This window comes from Eleginops maclovinus, chromosome 7 (genome assembly GCF_036324505.1).
Source record: "Eleginops maclovinus isolate JMC-PN-2008 ecotype Puerto Natales chromosome 7, JC_Emac_rtc_rv5, whole genome shotgun sequence".
NCBI lineage: Eukaryota > Metazoa > Chordata > Actinopteri > Perciformes > Eleginopidae > Eleginops > Eleginops maclovinus.
This window is the reverse complement of record NC_086355.1, coordinates 13,631,270-13,653,073: the sequence shown is the minus strand read 5'-3', so window position 1 is coordinate 13,653,073 and position 21,804 is coordinate 13,631,270. Positions and strand designations below refer to the sequence as shown.

Below are 21,804 nucleotides of genomic sequence, written 5' to 3'. Positions count from 1 at the left end.
AACTTTAAAAACGTTTGAAAAAGTTCAAATGCAATGCAAAATGGATGATTCAAAACAGGAAACAAGTGAAAGCACTAATATGTCTTTAATTATTCAAGTATTTGTTTTTTAATATAAAAAACATACAATATATAACAACAACCCCTTGAAGGATAGATGCTCTCACAGTAAATGTCACATTAGCTCGTAATACTAAAAAAACTTTGAAAAAAAGAAATGAAAATGAGGCCATGAAAGCCGCATTTTCTGAGAAACACAAACTGTTTCCATTATGTCAGTAGCAGTGCTCCAGTAATCACAGATATGCCAGATACATATATAAGATAATACATCCAGTCTGTAATGGTCTTAGATACATATAAACTCATAGCTCGACATGAGGCTGTATTTCTGTTGATATGTGGAGGAGGCGATGAGGCTGATTTACTGCGTACGCAACCAGGATCAGCAGCCGGAGTAATGAGCAGCAGGTAAGTGAGACACACAGTTACTGCAAGTATAAAAATGTCAACAAGAATAAAAAACAAAATGCATCTCAAAACAAAAATATGCATTGGGCTTTTTCAGAAAGAAGAGGCAGTAAAACGTTAACGAGATGTAAACAAAATCATCAGGCAAATCCATAAAAAAGAGCATCGAGTAAATTCAGCTACATGGATCATTTTCACCGATGCAAGGAATAGTGAAAAATAAATATAATTAATAATAATAATAATGTCATTATCTTTCAAATCGGTCTGTTTGGAGACAACACATGGCATCTTACATCAGACTGTGATCATAATGAACATAGAAAGGGGGAGAGCAGCATGACAGTAAATGTAGTTTTACCTCAACAGACGACCTGGTTTGTTGGATATGATTAACAAGATCTCTTAATTAATTTGTGAATGCAATTCTTTTAAATGCTATAATATTATAAATATAATATAGTCATCTGTTACTTTATCGATTCCTGCACAGAAATCTCTCAGCCTGCTCTGCTGCAGGATCAGGGTGCTGAGTCAGCAGCCATGCAGCTGTTATAGATCCAGTGTCTCAAGGACACTTGTGAATGCGAGCTTGGGCTAAGGTCGTCTGTTTGAAACACAGTCTCTACCCATCAGGCCACACTACGTAATGCTTAACGCTGATTGACTTAATGCACACAAAGAATATTCTGCTTAAATGTGCACCTGCAATACATGAAGAAAATTACTCTTGGTAACATAATCCACATTTTGATTATGCATGAGAATACGCTACAAGCCTCATGCATTCATTAACAATCATGTGTGTAATCAGCAGAAATAGATGTATGTTAATGAAGTATAGACTCGCAGCAGGCCTTCTATTTTACATTATGTAACGTGATGAGTTTAAAAAAAGAGGAAAAGGCAACAAAAAAAGAAATGGTCCTCGTGTCCCCTAACATCTTAGGTGCTTCTTGCTGGACATGTCGTTCCAAATGCGATGCATCTCCTCCGGGGAGATTTGGTGCACAGTGATAACCCGTCTGTACCTGCACAGACTGTAGGCCATTTTCCAGTGATTAAAACCACTGTTCTGATACGGGTGTATACCGATCTTTCGCAAACACATTCCCACATACACATCCTCCAGGTGCAACAGTCTCGTGTGTAATGAAGTCTGATAGATGAGTTCAGCAACGTCTGAAGAGAACACATAACCAGTGCCCGAGCAGAAAGGAGGGTATCTACTGTCGGGGTACAAGTCCCTGGACATATACCACTTACTGCGCATATCCCTAATGGGACCACCGTTTATGACATAGCCAGTAAAATATCTCCTTCTTGGCTTGGTGGTGGGCTTCAGGAGCTTATAGATCAGATTGTCCATGTTGACGAAGATGTCGCTGTCTGTCTTTAAGATGTACTGCGCTTTGGGGCAGTAGGTAGTCACCCAGCGCATGCCCATCATGGTTTTGAGGGTGAGGTTGTGGTAGGAATCAATAAAGTTCTCCACCACAATGTCATGGAAGATTTGGCTCTCCTGCTCCACCATCTGGTTCAAGACGGAGTCCGTGTTCCAGCCCAGCAGAAAGATGGTGAGGATGCGGATGTCGCCGAAGGTGCTCTCGTCCCCCCAGGTCTCCCGGATGGCCTGGCGTGCATCAAACTCCTTGTGCGTGGTACTGATGAGGATGATAAGGAAGGGAGTGGCACTTTCACACTTCTTCGGCTCATTGATAACAAATTCAAAGGCATGTGGGTTAAGGGGGCGGGTGTGGATGTTGGTAAACGTGATGTTTTTGGGGGGCTTTGGAACCTTACGTATAGGAATAGACATGTGGCCGACATAGGTGGTGTTCGGGCGAGATATGCTCAGGTACCATAGAGCACTCGCCCAGCAGACCACTGTCAACAGGTACAAACATGACACTTTTGAAGGCATTATGCTGCATTTAGGGGGATTTGGATCAGCTGGATCTTATAAGGCTTTCTTTCCATTAGCAATGTTTCACCCAGCGAAGCAGCATGGTGCCGCTCCAGCGTGCAGTTTGACATTAATTATCAGTATTGGATTACTTCAGAGAGAAGTGATGCTGTTTCTGTTCATGCAAAGCACTTTATTTGTAATTGTATGGATGTCCAATTTTTCTTGGTGACAGTGCTGCTTCTCCATTTACATCTGAAAGAGAGAGAGAGAAAGAGAGACACCCATTAATATATGATATTTCTACATAAATCATGAAAAACGTTGGAGGTTTTTTATCCAATTAACTCAAGCAATAGCAACTCAAATATTAAAATAAGCCACAACATTGATTTTCAAGAAAGAAACTAAAGCAAAAAGTCTAACAAATGAGGATAGGCTGCCTGTATACATTACATTTATACAATGAATAACCTCAAGTACTGTGGAAACACTTGAAAGAAACACAACTCAATTTCAAAAACGAAGTTTGTTACCTTGTTGTAAATCTAGTTTTGGATGAAAGAAAACGACTAAGATAAAATCAATGTCGAATAAATGACCAAAGCTGCTGAAACACATGCAGAAAGGGTTACGGTGACATCAGCCGTCTGACAAAACTGACTCAGCATCAGACACGTTTATATTTCTCATTGTTCGTTTATTCTTCAGTCTGCAGCACACATACGTATTGTCTGCGTTTACTTTGTTTCAACACTTGTTTGCAATGGACTCAATTCATTTTCTGATAAATGTGACTGGTGTTCATTATGACGAAATGAACACCACATAAAGAATGCGTTCTAGTGATAATAATCTATTAATCTGATTCTGGTCGGACAGACGGGGCAATGAAAGCACATTGACAACACAGTGACATGTTGCAGATTAGCGTGTTTCATACGGCACAAACTGCCAATTTGGTAGATCATCATTGGAAAAAGTATTGATTCTTTATTAAAGTAAAAGCAAATAAGTTTCAGCATTGTGCATTACTACTGTAATTATGAAAAACAATCCTACTCAATAGAGAACTGCCCACTGTGAGTGCTAGTTTATTATGAGATTTTTATAAAAATAATAATACATTTTATTAAGAGGCACCCAAGGACACCTTACAATTCAGAAAATATTCTTTAAAAATGGTACAAAAGATCAGTCCCAGGGAACATAGGGAATGAGGGGACATGTAGCACTCCCGTGGGTAGGCTTGCCTGAACAGGTGGGTTTTGAGGAGGGACTTGAATGTGGGGATTTTGTCAGACTGTCAGATGTGTGGGGGGAGGGAGTTCCAGATTGTGGGAGCTGTGCAGCTAAAAGCCAGAGCACCCATGGTGACGAGGCATGGGGTGGGGACTGTTAGCAGACGAAAAGGAGGCTGAGCGTAGGGAGCGAGAGGGGGTGCACTCCTGGCCAAATGGTTGTGAAGGGCTTTGTATGTGAGCAGGAGGTTTTTGTACTCAATTCGGTGTTGCACAGGGAGCTAGTGCAGTTGGATGAGGATGGGGGGTGATGTGGTCAGAAGACTTGGTGCGGGTGATGAGCCGGGCAGCAGAGATCTTGATGTATATACGTTATACATCAATGTCAAGTTTGTTGTTTGTAGTGGTGGAGTTTATGTTAAATATTATGACATTGGTCGGTTAATCTTATCTGTATCAATGATTCATAGTATTATCATATGTTTTCAATTAGCAATCTTTATAAATCAGCTCCTACAGGTGTTGAATAACTAAGTTTGTATGTGGAGAAGAGCTCATTTAAATTTGGTTTGCAGTGGATTAGAAGGTTGAACATGAATGAAACATCCACATACCCCAAAGTGTGAACTCATATTTGCAATAAATGAAGAGGAATTTGTATCAAAACTTATCAAAACATTTTCAACATTCAACACATGATCCTAGAGCACAAGTTGACATTTCACAAGAGCAGACAAATTCCCTTTTGACCTCAAACCAAAGGCATAGAAAAGTGATGCGGCTCAAAGGAGGTGTCTGGTTGGCGTTGACAGTGTGATATGATGGCGCAAAGGGAGCACCGTGCCATGGTTAGTTTCTCACCAAGGATTATTTTTCCACCAGGTTTTATTTTTCAATGCTGCCTGCCGTTTATCAAGCTGACAGAAATTTGGCGTTTCCATCTCTTGAGCAGTTATGTTATGGTTTTTGCGTAGGTGGCTGAGCCGTATGTGTTAACATGTAAATCATGTATCCTGGCTTTGGAAGCTCTTAGTGACTTTTCCTTTCATTTGGTGAAGGCAGAACAGAAAATGAACTTTGTAGGAGAATGACCATAATGTAATAAAACCGTACATTTCCATTTTCAAAGACGAGAGTAGCAAAACACTGGCTGAGCACACACAAATGTAGCCATAGTGACATCATTTGAATTCCATTTAACAAGACATTGCAATTACCTGCACTCTATATCCATATTGTATACTAAGGCACGTTCTGAGACATTACATTAACAACACAGGATACATAAAGCGCTTTCTTTGAAAACAATACCTTCTTTGTTGAAGAGATCTGACACATAGTATAATATGCAATGAAGTATATAGCATTATGCCTCTAATTTATGAAAATTGAGAAAATGAGAAACAAAACTTCCTATCTCCTATGTCTACATCTATGCTGTTTATTTTGTTGGTGTGCCACTTGAGACTCCTACAAATGCTGTAAGTTCTCGGTTCACGTTGTACTGAACCCTTTACCCCTGAGTCTTTCAGTAAAACCTGTGTTTGTGCGTATTTGTTCAAAATATTAGATTTCAGATCCACTCCGCAAAGTAACTGATATATCTTATAAGACTGAGAGAAGCAAACAATCGTTCCCTTTAACAATAGTTTACTCAGACTGAACAAATACAATACACCGAGATGCCAATATGTTCTAATACCAGAGGAGGGTCAGGCAGAGTGAAGACAAAATTACAGGGCAATGAGTGTTTGCTCTGAGGTTAATAACAAAGAGAAAACAGACGAGGAAATGAAAGCAAGGCCTACACTGTGTGTACATGCTCAAATACACAATAACCAGGCCCAGCTGGTAGCATGCAGTAGCTGTGTCCCACATTGCCTTTCTGAAATCTCTCTTTTCAGGCCTATGCCAACGTATTTATGAGACAGAACTGAGGGAATGTTTATGTGACAGTTCATTTGGCTGCCAGTCTATAAAACATAACCTCCAGTGGATTTCCAGAACAAACACTTCTAAGCGTCTAAGATTGGACCTCACATTGATGCAAAAGAAAGGACATTTCTCTGAATATAAATTATCTAATGAGCCAAAGATGATCGTTATATGCAGAAATTACATTATGTCTTGTCTCTTAATTGTCTGACAGCGATGAGGCTCGAGGACACGGCTTGAGTGATAGCTGCTCAGTGCTGTCCTGTTTCCACTCAATCAAACCAAATAAGTCACTTATCTGTGCCGATTATAATGATCATAATGACATGCTTTATTCAGTGCCTCCCTCCAGATTAAACATTCAACATAAAAAACGTGTCTGCGTGTTTTATCTCCGTGGGTGAGACAGAGAGATATTAATGGGTGTCTTTGCTGTGAGTTGGGTGGCACATACCAGTCGCTGAGGTATGAGCAAGATATAACTGAGGGAAGGGACAGTAGAGTGCCGGAAGAAGGCGAGACAGAGAAATGTAGATCCTCATTATCCCGGCAGAATTTTGTGCAAATATATACTCTTTACAAAAGAAACCCGGCATAATTATACACTCTGTTCTGCTGCATGTCTGACCTCTAAGGTAAGACTTTCTGCAGAGTAGATAACATTCACAATGGTTGAAGGTTTCTAATAGTATCAGAATAATAATATGTTAGGCTTTTTTTAACCAGAGAAAGAAACTTTATAAGAGTGTCTAAAATAATCTGAAAAAATGCAGATGAAATTAGAAATATCTCAGCCTTGTGTCAGAAAGATAACTCATCTAAAATTCAACAGTTTATTCAGTGTACATTAACAAATGATCAACTATAATAAACACACATATGCAGATTGTATTTCCCAGGCTGGATGCACAGGAAAACATTTAGTGCTCTCCGGTTTTTCACATTTCACATTCCTTCACATGTCAACCAATAAGTCATCATACTCAGTTTCACTAATATAAGCAAATAAGCATGTTTAAGAGAGAGGGCTCGGATGTGAGCTTACCATCCTCCTTTATTCTGTCTAATAAACCTAGAACTATATTTACTGTGGTAAAAACACCTGGTACCAATAGTGAATCGAGTCTTACAGGCCGAATCATAAAGTTTAGAAATGCCATTAGTCCCTTGTTTCCCAACCGTAGCGTAGAAACTATAGCCCAACTCTTAGTGGTAATGTCTTTGAGTCTCAGTCTCTGGTTTTCTTCAGCAAAGATATGGCTGCTCTAGCTTGTGTTTAGATGACTGTAGCAAGGAACAGAGCCGGCAGGCCGACCGCCAGGCCTGAGCTATTATTCTAATCAGTCCCCATAATACTAGATGTCCCACTGAGAGTCAGTCATAAAAACTCCCGCTCTGCTTGACCAGATTGGGCCGGTGACTGGCAGAAAGGAGAGTGAATTCTAAAACAGTCTATAAGAGGAGGAACACGGTCGCAACCAATGGACCTTCATGACATGAAACACACAACAGGAAGGGGTAAATATATAATTAGCCGATACTTCCAACAGAAATCAATTCATCATGATTTATTATAAACGTGTATGGGAGCACAACACACAGAGAGCCATTTATCAAGACATGACATTTCTTTCTCCAAGCCTTGGGGTTGACTGTTTGGTGAACTGGTTTTTTAAACGGAGGCTATAACGTTCCCCTCTCTACACAACAAAAACATTTTGATTCACGGCCCCCCGACCATTTATAGACGGGCCTCTAAATTGTTTTTCCAATAACAGCATCTCAAAGCTTATAGATTGCCAGATTGAATTAACTGGTTCGTACAAAGCTGGCATATTGAGGGGAGTCTGTGCCTAAAATTTAAATTGATTACTTTGGCTTTCATTTGACAACACACTCTTATAATATTGCTGGTTATATAATCACGCAGAGCATTAATGAAATAAGAAAAGTTAAGTTTAATAATACATGCAAGGCATTTTAATATCTTACAGACAGTAATCCCTAACCATTTTGTTGTTAAAATACAAACACTTCTGCTGCTTTATATTTAGTGTTCAGTAATATGTGAACAATATAATGAATGTGGATTACAGCCTTAGCATGCAAAATGATGTGAAAAGTGAAGTACAGCAAGCGGAAAAGGGTTAAATCTCCCTCCCAGAATCATACAGTGTTACATTGTAGCTTATCCATAGACAGGATTTAAAGAAAAGAAAGGAAAGGTGCTTTTCACAACATCTACATCACTATAATTTAGGATCTATCTTTCTGGTACTGTCAGCTTGAAACACACATTGAATCAAAAAGTCATAGTCAGAAAACACAATTTGTAAGCTCTACCAAATCCCTAGAACAAGAATGAGTCTGTAAAGCTTTTACATCACCCTGTCTCCATAAACATGTCATTTTAAAAGACTGCTGTATGATCGGATGTTCTGGAAACAAAGATGGCTCCAGTAACAAAAACACTCATGAAATTGTGAAATCCTTGAAGCCTATATTTTTGCAGTGTGCTTTTATTTCACAGTGTATATTGAATACACTAATACAGACTGAGGCAGCTGCCAACATATAACTGGCCCCTTTTGTTGTGATTAGTAGACAAGGGCTTTGTGATGAAAAGTGGGGTAATGAAATCAAACAGCCATCATGAGGAAAATGGCATTTCATAAAAACAGCTGGAATCAAATCAAATAACCTATCATAGAGAATCATGGAGAATAGAATATCATTTTGTAATAATTAATGATGATTAACTGACAGGATTTTATAAATGTCATGGTACTGTTAAATACTGTTTCACCAAAATATAGTATGAGGTCAATACTGTGGCGCTGATCTTGTATAAAAAATTACGCCTGTATGCAAGACGGCGCCGCAGACGTCGTCTTGCTGTCTATGTCGTCTTGCTGTCTATGTCATCTGAAGGTCTATTTGACACAATTTTCGGAGTAATTGTACCTTTTTTGAAGAGCAGAAATATAGTTTTCTGGCATCCCTCTAAAATGTTATGGGGAAAATCGGCATTTTGGTTACTGAAAACTCTGTCTGGTTACTTTGGTTGCTGGTACTCGGTTTAGACAAGACCCTGACACAGCTATGATTAATTTCATAAGTTGAACATCTGCTCACAGTACCTCCTGCTCCACCAAAACGTCCATTCTCAGAGTTTGTGCACTGAAATATGTTATAGTGTTTTTAAGATATATAGTATATCAGGCTTTCAAATGAGCTTTGAAAATACTCGTCTTAACTCGGATTCGAGATAAGCAAAGATAAACTTTCTACCTTCAGCAGGTGCATGTGAAAACAGTCTTCCAGTGTCCATTTCTGCTCCTTCTGCACGTTAAATATCAAACATCCATGGTTATAATAACCAAAACACCTTTTGAAGAGAAGGGGGACATGAAGTTGCATCTCAAATGTTCATCCTTGTAATTTACTATTGTTCCTTGAAATATCAAAACTAAAATAACACGTTCATTTAGTCTGAAATGTGGGTATTATATAAAGCCTTCATGCAACAGTAACGGTCTAATCACTGCTTCCATCTCTGCAGAGGGAGACGAGATTTGATTTGAAACCAGATGAACAAAAGAATCAAATTCTCTATTTCCTGCAGACTCCTGTCCTCTTTATTGCTCCCTGACTGAAACATAAGGGGATATTGTAATTTACATATCTTATGCTAAGGGGTTGATCTAAATTGTGTCTAGCTTTTATAGCAGGCAAAACACTGGAGGAAAATCTATACATGCAACTAAATGAGCAAAGCCACATTAACTTGAATTAAAAACTTTTGAGAGATGAAGACATAAAACCAGTACAACAGTTACTTCTCTCAGCTCAACTCCCTCAACTCCTGGAGAAAATGAATATTAAATGTTGATACTCTAACTTAAAATATCCCTAAAACAAACTTGCTTGGTTGAATTAAGGACTGCTTTCTACTGTTCTTTCTAAAATTCAGTTGATTCCTTCTTCTAATATAGTTAGTTATTCATTAGCTTAATATTGTCCTCGGGCAACATCCCGCCCGGTGAGACTCTAGTGTGCTAAAAAGCCACAACATGAAGGTTTTAGAATATTCCTACCTCAGGACACGTGCTGGTAAAACTGTTGTTTTTTTTTCGCCTTGGTAAGCAAAGCTGAGTCATAAAAATATAATAAATCATTAGCTGTGTATAAAACAACATGATTTATCCTGGATTAACTATAAAATGACAGGCAGGCAGTCAGTTCCAGAGATCAATAACGGTGACTGAGGGACCGGAGGAGGGATTGAGTTTGGGGTCAAAGATTGTGAGCTGATGGTTACCTTGGGGACTGCTTGCACCATCCTACCATCAGGTGTTGCCAAAACATATTAGTGATGAGGCAGGGTGAGTCGGAGGTTTTTTAAAGCAGGGCGGCAGACAGACAGGAAGCTGGCGTCCTGCTGGGATGACGCCAGCATCCTCTCTCCCTGAACAGATGCTGCCCAGTGCCCACTATCCTTTGTTTCCTTCTCCAAAGGCACACTGTGCTACGTGCTGCACACAGAATAAAAATGCCCACCTTGATGTCAGCAAAGGACGTGACAATTACATGGATAAGTCGGCCTCGTTGTAAAGAGCTACTTCTAATTTATTGTATATATTGATGGTTTAGTTTAAAGCCTGTTCAGTATCCCAGAGTTGTGCAATATGGGAGAAATGTTACAATATATTTTTATATCCATGATTAGTTTTATCAGCAGCGACTGATTTTGTGAATTCAACAAATGTTGTCTTATTGTTGCTTGCTAATTTATATGGAATCTGTCCTTAATTTGATCTGTAACTGCACTCCAACAACAATCAATTATTAATTATTGTCCTTTTTTATTGTCCTACTGTGATTTAGTCTGTAATGTAAGGATATCTCAATTTAAATTAGGTTACGGATCACATAAATGGGGTTTTCCTCTTCGGTTTTTTAGAGAACATGTTGCTAGATGCTGAAAAATCCTACATTTAGTTTATCTAGGTGACGAGGGGAACGAAAATAAAGACAGTCTGCTCCTTGGGACCACATTTCAGTCAGTTAGGCTCCTGCTATTCCGTTACTCAGATCTGAAATTTGCATACATTTGGTTGAAGTTTTGCTTCCACAGCTCCCTCTCACTGCTGTGCTTGACAATGATTGATGATCAGCTTCTTGTGAGACTTTCCACACAGAAAGGAGTAAGAAAATCACCACAGCCATTAAGTTTTGCTTAAAAATCCAGCTTTTTTGGTTGGGTACCTTCTTCTTCATGCTCGCACTTTTTTTGGTGCATTATTAAAATAGTGATATGCGTAAATGATTTATGATCACAAATGTTGTATAGTGCAGGACAGATGTTTAGGATCCCTAAACCTCTCATAAACAAGTTCCCAGCTTTTTTTTTTTCAGACCAGCCTTTTAATTCAATTCCAATTAAAAGTATGTTGTAGTAAACATCTCTTTGAAATACTGCGATTCTCTCCCACAAAAATAATACCAAAATACAATAATTGTGTTTTTGGTGAGCTCTGGCTTCTGTCCCTTTCAGTCTTGTCCTGAGTAATATGATGTGAAGGAGCCTCATTACTTTGTCCAAGACGCTAAATAGGACACTGCAAAGTGCAGACCTTGGATCCCTTGTCTTTCCAGCAGAAAAATAACTACTACTACCGTACTGATGATTAAAAACAGACATTGAAATGTGCAAAGATATATATGTCCTTTGTGTGCAAGTGTGAATAAAATTAGTTTGAGTTATTAGTGATTATGGTTAAGTGTTGCCTGAGGAAATAATGTGTCAAATGGCTGGCTAAGTGATACATTAGAGTTTAGCCTTTGAACTACAGGAAAAGAAAACACCTAAGGGATCATTATGTTCCTCCTATAAACTCTGGCAGAATGTTAGGTCTGACTGACTGTATGTATTATGATAATGCACATTACTGACTGGTTTGTTTCAGAGCAGCAAAACATCAACAACAGTTACAGACATCTGCAAAAACATTTTTATTATACAAAGCAGCAGATGGCTTCAAGACTTTACTTCTTTTTATTTCATGATTGCTTTGTTACCAAGGGACAGTGTTTCCATAGTGAATCTGAAACTACGGGTATGATATTACAGAAAAAAGCCTGAATAATATTTTAATAAAAGTGGGAACAGAAAGTACAAGAATGAGCCATTCAGCCACCAAGCCTCTTCCCCGTGTGCTGCATCAGGCTGCATTGTTACTGTTTGACCGTTTAAATCATAAGTTGGTGTACTCTGTACTCTATTACAAACAAAAATACATGTATCCAAAGAGTTCCTTGTGTAACCAAATTCTGATGTAGCTTGTTTATGTATATTGTGACACTGTCCTAATGCTTTAAATAAAATGCTGTAAACACTGAGTAAACTAAATATGGATTACGAGTTAAAAAAAATTCACAACAAATTACTTTTTAAAGCTTTTGAAGTAACATTAATGTATTCTAAAATATACAGGTGTTTCAAGAATTTAGATTTTTTAAAACATTTTAATCTTCACATTTTGACCACTTACATTTTGGATGGGTTAAAAGGAATTAAGGATGTGACGATCATTGGCTTGATTTTGGTCTCTTCATGGAATTGGCTCTCAACAAAGAATGTATTCAATATACGTGTCTTATTCTATAAATCTAAGACAAAAAGGAGAGTGCATTTAGCAAAGGGAACAAGGCTTAAATAAGGATGTTTTGCAAGTCTGTGTAAAAAATCCCAAATGTGACTGACACTCTGTGATTGAGATTAAGTACTCCAGGTTGCAAATAATACAAATAATGACACAGACAAGGATTTTCAGTGCTTCCAGCAAGACGTTAGTATGCAAAAGATTATCTTACACAAAATGCCAACTGCATATATATGGGTAGCACTTATAAAATGTCAAGCGGGCAAAACTTTGAGTGATGTGCTCACTGTTACAGAGAGTGCCCTGGATATTTTTGCATTAGCACAGAGCCAGGGGAGAAATTGGATCCGGGTTGTCCGGCTCTGGCACACAGGCTCCCAGACATCATCAAGCTCAAGTAGGCCCTGACATATCCTCCATCGACAGCGAAATTATTCATATCTACATTTGTACAGGGTAAACAAAATCGTATTGTTTGCTTGCTGGTCAAATGAGCTTACAATTGGTTTAAAGATTGACAGTCACCGCTAACCGCCCACTGTGTTCTGTGTCAGCATCGAGATGATTAATGTGTGTGGACGAGCAGCAACAATCAGTCACACAATGCCAGTCATGCAGCGGAGGAAAACTAGGACTTACAAGGCACACTTTTAGCCTTAAATAGTTCTCATATTCTGATTTGACAATATATATTTATATTGGCAGTTAACTGTTTTATGAATGAAATAATCAAAGTTTTAGTTCAATTGTTTATGTGAATTACTGATTCTGCAACCAGCGTGGTTACCCTATTCCTGCCTGCTAGTCAGCATGTCTCTCCTTGATTGCAAGACCAGTAGTAGGCAATTTTACAAGTATCGGCTTACTTGCATTGACTCTATATACAACATTAAGACATAAAATGGCAATTGTGGCAGGACTAGAAGGAGTCGCCTTGGAATCACAAAAATAAATGTACATCATCATTTATAAATATGTGACAGATCAAAAGCTATGTTTTACATGAGGTGTCAGTGTGTGGTTTGACCTGAGAAGAGCAATTGCTCCAAATATTTGTCAAAATCAGCCGTGCCTTCTTGCTTTCTTAAAACTCTAGGATGTATATATATATATATAATTCAAGCTTACTTTTTTCTAATTAACTTACGCTTATACTGAGTCAAACATTCTCAAAGGAAGGTGGGGGGAAAAAGACCCAGAGCCATCTCTACTTTTCCATTCAAACCGCCCTTTACCAAACTGGAAAGGCAGTGAGGGTCTCACTTGAGGTTATCTGCATAACCCTCAGTTCCCTATGTACACTCGCAACAACATCAGACAGGACTATATAGCATCTCGTCCCAGACATCCCTGCATATAGACAGAGAAGATCTACTTTTCTGCTTTGAGCACAGACCGGGAGACATTGTGAACTGTCACATCCAGGCAATAAAACTTTATGAATGTATGTGGAGTGAATGGGCATCTGTGCGACCTGACAAACATAAGCAACACCTTTATTGCCCAATGTCAAAGGCATTGTTAGTAGAAGTGTCCTTGAAGGAACTGTAGGGGTGATTTGGTTCGGGGAGAGTGAGTGTGGCGAGCAGACAGGGTCTCGGTCAGAAGACCCAAAGGGCAAGGATGCAATGAGGCAAGGAGAAGGCAGGGTTTAATGCAAGAACCAGTAGTTATTTTCCCTTTTGGTCTTGATTATTTTGTGTGCTGCATGAGAAAACAAAGAAACAATACAACTACAATTAAATAACGAAGTGGTCAATCAAACAGAGAAACCAACAATCATGTGCAAATACACAATTCAGAACTAAACAGCAAAGGCAACGAACAAGCAACAATCATGTGTGAATACGCAATCCACAACTAAACAGCAAAGTAACAAACAAGCAACAAACAATTCCCACATGGCTCCTAGCACATGTCTGAGAACAAAGGGATCAGCAAAACTACCACAAAGGCATACAAATGAAACAATAAACAATGAATTGACCACTCACGTTAACTTGAAGACGCACACTTCAGGATATGTGGAGGAAACTCAGGACACAGGGTTAAATTGGTGTGCTGGCAGGGAGTGCAAAGGATGAACTAAAGGGTGAGCAGGCTATTTATAGTCTCCGCCCCTTAGCTGGCAGGTGGAGTGGGATTCAGTTTGGCAGATTCACCATATTAGAAAGATAACTGGAAAAAAAGGACGAAAATCCAGGGAGTCTTTTCATAGCCGCCCCGGAATTGGGATCAATTCCTCCTGAAAGAAAGACTCACTCTTCTTCCAACTCTGGAAGCACCATCAGACGACACACTGGTCTGGTGTAGGTTTGACGGCCGACCTGGACGTCAACGGACCGAACACGTCCGTCTCTACCGGCCATGACAGCTGTTACTCGACCTGTTGGCCAAGAGGCCCGCGGCAGTTGGGGGTCAAGGATCAGAACAGTCTTCCCTACTTCCAGATTCTGGACTTCCCTCAGCCACTTTCCTCTGGGTTGTAGGTTAGGCAAGTAGTCACGAATGAACCGTGTCCAGAAATGGTCCGCCAACATCTGGCTATGACGCCACTTCCTTCGCCCAAGGAGCTTGCTGTTGGCAAAGATGGCTTGTGGCAGGGAGGCGTCCCGCCGCCCCATCAGCAGCAAGTTGGGAGTGACCGGATCAGGATCACTGGCAGAAGATGAAAGATAGCCTAAAGGCTTTGAATTCATAATGCCTTCTACCTCAACCAGGACAGTGTGAAGGACAGCTTCAGAAGTGGTCTGATTCCCGAGGATCACTCGTAGGGCGTTCTTGACTGATCTGATTTCGCGCTCCCAGACTCCTCCAAAGTGTGGAGAACATGGCGGATTGAAGTTGAAGGAAATCTGCTGATTGGCCAAGTGTTCCTGAAGCTTGGGTTCCATGGCCTGGAAACATTGATTCAACTCCCTGTCCCCAGCACGGAAGTTTGTTCCCCTGTCCGCCCAGATCTCAAAGGGCTTGCCACGACGGGAGATGAAACGACGGAGTGCTAGGAGAAAGGCATCGACATCCATGCTTCCAAGCAAATCCAGATGTAAGCAACGAGTGGTTAAGCATTTAAAGATAATTCCCCATCGCTTCTCTGTTCTACGGCCATGGTGAATGATAAAGGGTCCAAAACAGTCTACACCAGTGGACCAGAATGGTGGTTTGAAGAGACGCAGCCTTGCCGGGGGCAGATCAGCCATCTTGGGCACTTCAGGAGAGGATTTCCACCTCTGACACTCTCTGCAACTGTGCTGATGTTTACGGATGGCTGGTCTTCCTCCCAGGATCCAATACTTGCGTCTCAACTCTCCAAAGACCCTCTCTGGCCCCGGATGCAGCAGGGACTCGTCATAGTGCTTAATGATGAGCTGCGTAGTGGGATGCTTTGGGTCCAGAATGATTGGGTGGATGATGTCTGGGTCTAGGTCCTGGGACCTGCGTAGTCTTCCTCCTACCCGCATCAGCCCAACATCTGGATCAAGCTCAGGAGAGAGTTGAAGTAGACTACTTTGCCTAGAGAGAGGCTTTCCTTTACGGAGAGCGCTGAGTTCTTCAGGGAAGCATGACTCCTGGGCTTGTTGTAGAATGAAGGTTTCCGCTGCTGCACCTTCGGTCACTTTGTCGGATTGAGTCAATGTTTGGTCAGTAGCGGTGATGAGGTCACTCCAGCTTTGATGCTTAGAGGCATTCGGCAATACACTGGGGGCAGCAGAAACATTCAGGCACGTAGCAGCCTTCCTCAGTTCTGTGCTGTCTGTGAGGGATGAGGTGTGGGAAACACCTGGAGCAACAGGCCAGCAAGTCTCAGGGTGCTGAAGGAAGGCAGGTCCGTCCGTCCAGCAGCTAGGTTGCGCCAGGTCACGCAGTGTCTTGCCTCGGGTCAGGTCATCAGCTGGGTTGTTTGGACTGTCCACATACCTCCAGTCATCTGAGTCTGTGAGTTCTTGGATCTCTGCTATTCGAGTGCCAACAAAGACCTTGTAGTGGCACGACTCTGACTTCAACCAGGTCAGCACTGTGGTGGAGTCACTCCAAAGGATGGTTCGGGCCAATGACAAGGTAAGTTCAGACTTCAAGGTAGTGGCCAACTGCGCCCCTACCAAGGCCGCGCTCAGTTCAAGTCGAGGCATTGACAACTGTCTCTTTGGTGACACCCTGGAGCGGGCCATGACGAATGCCACATGAACATGATCTTGGCTGTCATGGACACGTAAGTAGACCACAGTGCCATAGGCCCTTTCTGAGGCATCACAGAAAACATGCAGCTCTCTGTGTACACCTGACTGGTCAGCACAAGAGGGCACATAGCAGCGAGGCAGTCTGATGCTTGAGAGGTCAGCCAGTTCCTGTTCCCACTTCAGCCATCGGTCAACCAGTTCAGATGGAATGATGGGGTCATCCCAGCCTCGTTTGGTCTTCCACAAGTCCTGAACCAGCACTTTGGCCCTGGTGGTATAAGGTAAGATATACCCTAAGGGGTCGTATTGACCGGCCAGAGTGCGATAGATTAGGCGGAGTGTGGGAATCTTGATGGGTGTCACACGGTGTTTGTATCCCAGGCTATCAGGAAGGCAGCTCCAGCGCAAACCTAAGGTGGATTCCTGGGGGTCAATGCCAGCTTGAGAGAGCCACAAGTCCGTGCTAGCAGATCTTGCCTCTGGAGGGAGATGTTCGACAACGCGGGAGTCATTACTCGCCCATTGGCGAATTTCGAATCCCCCGCGAGACAGTGTGGAACGAAGTTTGTCCAGAAGTGCTTTGGCTGTGGCCGAAGAAGGGAAGCTTTGCAGGCAGTTGTCGACATAGAATGCCCTCAACACTGAGTTCATCACTCCCTCATCACTCTCTGGGTGCTCTTTGGCTTGACGCTGCAGGGCATAAATGGCGCAACAAGGACTACAAGTTGTACCGAAAGGTAACACCTGCCACTCATAGGTCTTTGGGTAGGTATCTTGAGCCATAGCTCGCCAGAGGAATCTTAGCAGTGGCCTGTCAGCAGGGAGTAGATGAACTTGGTGGAACATAGATGTTATGTCACCACTGATGGCCACGCTGTGCTCACGGAAACGGAGGAGCACGCCAAGAAGAGAGGGACCCAGAGTTGGACCAGGAAGAAGGCTGCGATTCAGATTCAGGCCATGAAGCTGGAAAGAGCAGTTGAACACCAGCCGGTGTTTTCCACTCGCTTGTCTGATGATGTGATGTGGAACATACCAAGATTCTGAACCTGGCTGATCATCTTTGGGATCCACCTCCTTCACATACTCCATCTCGACCAGTTTCAGGATCTCCTGGTTGCAGATCTCAATGAGCTCAGGGTCCTTCTTCAACCTGCGTTCAGTTCCTCGCAGCCATGGCAACAAGTTATGGGTTGAAGAGGTTAGCCGTGGACTGTTCGGTGCTCTGAGCAATGGGGTAGCATATCGAGACACTCCACCTGCTTCTTTCACTGCAGTTTTCGTCTCGAGCAGCTCCAGGCAATAATGATCCTGCTTAGAGCGGGTTACTTCCTTCTCCTTACGGTGTGGAAAGGAATCGAGTCTCCACAGTCTCTCCACATTCTCCATCAACTCAGCAGTAGCTGGGCAGGATACAGTGTTGCAGAGTGTGAACAAGGCTTGTACATCAGAAGTCTGAAGTCGAGGTAAGGCATTGGCTGGGCCCTGAACAGCCCAACCCAAGGCAGTATGGACGGCGATGGGTCCCCCATAAGGTCCCATGTGGACAGGCTCTTTGGGCACCAACAAGTGGGAATGATCTGAGCCTATCAGGATCAGCGGCCGGGCTTGGACAAAGTCCGGTAAGGGTAGGCCTCGTAAGTGGGAATACTCCCTCTGCAGGTCAGAGGCGGGACAGGAATGCTCAGCCAAGTTGAGGACAGGAGCAGTAAAGGCATTGGCTATAAGGAATTTGATTTTCTTCTGGCTCACTGGGGAGATTGAACAGGAGATTGTCTCACCACTTATGGGAATCACCTCATGACGCACAGTTCTGAGATTCAGGACCTCTTCTGGTCCTTTTAGTTGCAGCTGGGACACTGCAGAGGTTAGGATGATCGTTCTTTCTGAACCATCGTCAAGTATGGCATATGTCTTCAGCCTCTGCCGGCCATTGATCAAGAAAATTGGGACTACCTTCAACATCACACGGGGAGATCTGTTTGGCTGATCCATGTACAGAGTGTCTGCAGAACAAGGTGCACGGACGAGCAGATTGAGGGTGTTTCCCGTTGCTGATTTCTCTGAGCCATGGGGGCCTTTAGATGTTGACGGTTGAGGTATGATGTTATGCAGGATGGTGAGATGCAACTCTTTGCAGACATTGCAAGGCTTTTTGAGGGTGCAATTATCTGGCTTATGACAGCGGGCACATCTGTAGCAACGATCATTCCTCTCTATCCAGGTTCTCAGTTGTGACGGGCTAAATTCTTTAACTTTCGGGCAAGTTCCCAGGAAGTGTTCCTTGTTGTTACAGTATGGACAAAAAGGTTGGAACTTGGGTTTCCCATGGATTGTCATCCCCCTTCCATGGCTTGGTTGAACATCAGGCTGGCTCTCCACAGTGGCGGTGTTGCTCAGGTACATCGTGGTCGGCGTCGCCCTTCTCCCCAGGTTCTTCTGGACTGGCTCTCGTCTCTCCACTGACGCAGGTCCCGAGACTTGTTGGGCAATACTCTTGGCCCGGGCTTTAACCTTGAGCCATGCTGAAAAATCTTCCAAGGTGTATGATTGTTCTGAACCCTCTTTCAAGATGCCACGAAGCAAACAGTGCTCAATGAAACTGTCTCGGTTTTGAATGGGGAGCTTGGCAAGAAGCCTGTCTACGTGAGAGCCACACCGTAACTCACTTCCGTCTGCACCTTCCACTGACCTCAGCATGCCAATCAATGAATGTACAGAAAGAGCGAAGTCCTGGAAAGCGTTGCTGTCACCAAGTCTGACAGGTGGTGAATTGAGGATGCTAGCTATTTCACTTTGGACCAACTGCCGTGGCTGGCCATACTTTGCCTTAAGGGCAGCAAGAGCGGAAGTGTAGGGAGTTGAGGCGTGCATATAGGACTTTGCCAGTTTGTATGCACTTGGCAGCCTCAAGTGTTCCATAAGGACCTGAAACTTGTACTGTTCAGAAAGGTGAGCGTGGATATCTAAGAGATTCTCCAACGCCATGGTAAGCAGAACAAAGTCACTTTCCTTTCCGCTCTCAAAATAAGGCAATCTTGGCTTCGGGATGCCAAAGGCAGTCGCTACTAAAAGCTCCATTATACTAGCGCCCTCTGATACCCTCTCAATGGGGTTAGGCAAGGAAAGAGGTGCAGGTTTCTCACGAACCGGATCTGAAGGCCTCTGACTCCTGGCCGGACGAGGTGCGGTCAGCGCTATGTGGTGAAACAAAGGAGGTGATGGAGCCGCATGCTCGGGACTGGAAGTCTGAAGTAATGTGTGACTCTCAGCAGTAGGATCAGAAGTTGCTGCTTGACTCACAGCATCTACAGGTAGACTCACAGCTGGAGGTAAGTGGTGGTACGAAAGAGATTGTTCACTCACTGGAACTTGATAGGAGACCGATGTCTGAGGAACCTCAGGGGGAGCCTGCTGCTCGGAGAACAGATCAACAGGTTCAGCTGAATCCAGGACTCTGGAGCTCAGGGAAAAAGGAGCAAGCACTTGAGGTGGGTCATTCACACTGGACATAGCTGGCGGAGCGGGTGGATGTTCTGTGGTCATTCCTACATCCCCAGTGAAGGATGTGATTAATCGAGCCTCTTCCAGTTCTCTTCGGACTTTCCGTAGTCGTCGCTGTAGAGTAAGAGACCGGGTCATCCTCTCTCTCTCCTTCAAAGCTTCTTGTGCTCGCCTATCCAGTTCTTGTGCCCGTTCATCTATAGCTTGTTCCTCCTCAATCTGACGCTGTATCTCCTGCAGTTCTCCAAGTTTCCTCCTCTCATCGACCATGGCCGCCTGTTGTGGGGTGAGCTCCACCTGTTGGCTCCTGCGTGAGCTTCGGGAGCTTCCACTAGCATAAGTGGAGCTAGAAGAGAAGGCCGTCTTCGACCTTGGTGGTGGCTCACGCTTGTCGCTCTTGCCCCTGGATCTGCCAGGTCTCACATCTCTCAGGTGGATCGGAGCAGATGCTGGCTGTGTAGCTGGCTGTGGAGCGGGCAGTGGAGCGGGCAGGGGAGCGGGCAGTGGAGCGGGCTGAAGAGCTGCTGATTCAAGCTGGACATAGTCGTGGGTAACTTCATAGTCCTCTTCTTCTTCCTCCTCGACTGTCGTCTCTTCCTCCTCCACTCCTCGTTCCTCAGCGGCTGTGTTCTCTCTCAGCGTCTGATCAGGGTTTTCATGGTCATCCGCCTGGACATCAACAGCACCTGGGGGTGGAGGCGGCAGTACGGCTGCTTGGCTGTGACGAGGGAGGCTTTTGGGCTGGCTGGAGAGTTTCCCATCAGGATCCAGGAAGCCATAGCGGTCAGGTGGACGTCTCTCTCGTGTAGGTCTGGATACCGTCCCCTCACTTCTGGTTCCAGCTTGGGGGGCCTTCTCTGGCAACGTCAACTCTCTTGACTCCTTACCGTTGCCTGCCATGGTATCACTCACTCAGTATCCGGCTCGAAGGACCATTGAAGGAACTGTAGGGGTGATTTGGTTCGGGGAGAGTGAGTGTGGCGAGCAGACAGGGTCTCGGTCAGAAGACCCAAAGGGCAAGGATGCAATGAGGCAAGGAGAAGGCAGGGTTTAATGCAAGAACCAGTAGTTATTTTCCCTTTTGGTCTTGATTATTTTGTGTGCTGCATGAGAAAACAAAGAAACAATACAACTACAATTAAATAACGAAGTGGTCAATCAAACAGAGAAACCAACAATCATGTGCAAATACACAATTCAGAACTAAACAGCAAAGGCAACGAACAAGCAACAATCATGTGTGAATACGCAATCCACAACTAAACAGCAAAGTAACAAACAAGCAACAAACAATTCCCACATGGCTCCTAGCACATGTCTGAGAACAAAGGGATCAGCAAAACTACCACAAAGGCATACAAATGAAACAATAAACAATGAATTGACCACTCACGTTAACTTGAAGACGCACACTTCAGGATATGTGGAGGAAACTCAGGACACAGGGTTAAATTGGTGTGCTGGCAGGGAGTGCAAAGGATGAACTAAAGGGTGAGCAGGCTATTTATAGTCTCCGCCCCTTAGCTGGCAGGTGGAGTGGGATTCAGTTTGGCAGATTCACCATATTAGAAAGATAACTGGAAAAAAAGGACGAAAATCCAGGGAGTCTTTTCAGTCCTCTCTTCATCAGGGATAGCAAACTACAAAAACAACATGCCCTATGTGCACATTTCCGACGTTCCATCAATATACATGCACAACGCCCACACTGGGAATAGACTATACATATCCAGTGGAAAATATATACAGTGTGTGCTTGGAGAATTCCCCAATGAACTTTCCTTTTTCTATAGGGCTGTTCAACTTCTGGAGATACCATGCCAAACAAGCTAGATTTGATTGAGCTTACAACAAACCGGTTTGCAGATTTGTTAAAAAAGCTAATCCATCTGTAATCTAAGCTAA

General features: G+C 43.0%; 1 protein-coding gene across 1 annotated transcript in view; it reads right to left on the bottom strand.

Annotated features, from left to right (window-relative positions):
• Positions 1–147: 147 nt before the first annotated feature.
• Positions 148–21,804, bottom strand: part of b3galt1b (UDP-Gal:betaGlcNAc beta 1,3-galactosyltransferase, polypeptide 1b) — a 45,055-nt gene continuing 23,398 nt past the window's right edge. The window contains exon 2 of the mRNA XM_063887213.1: positions 148–2,631. Coding sequence (XP_063743283.1) covers positions 1,408–2,394 — 987 coding nt within the window. The 5' untranslated portion in view covers positions 2,395–2,631 and the 3' untranslated portion in view covers positions 148–1,407. The remainder of the gene's footprint in view (positions 2,632–21,804) is intronic.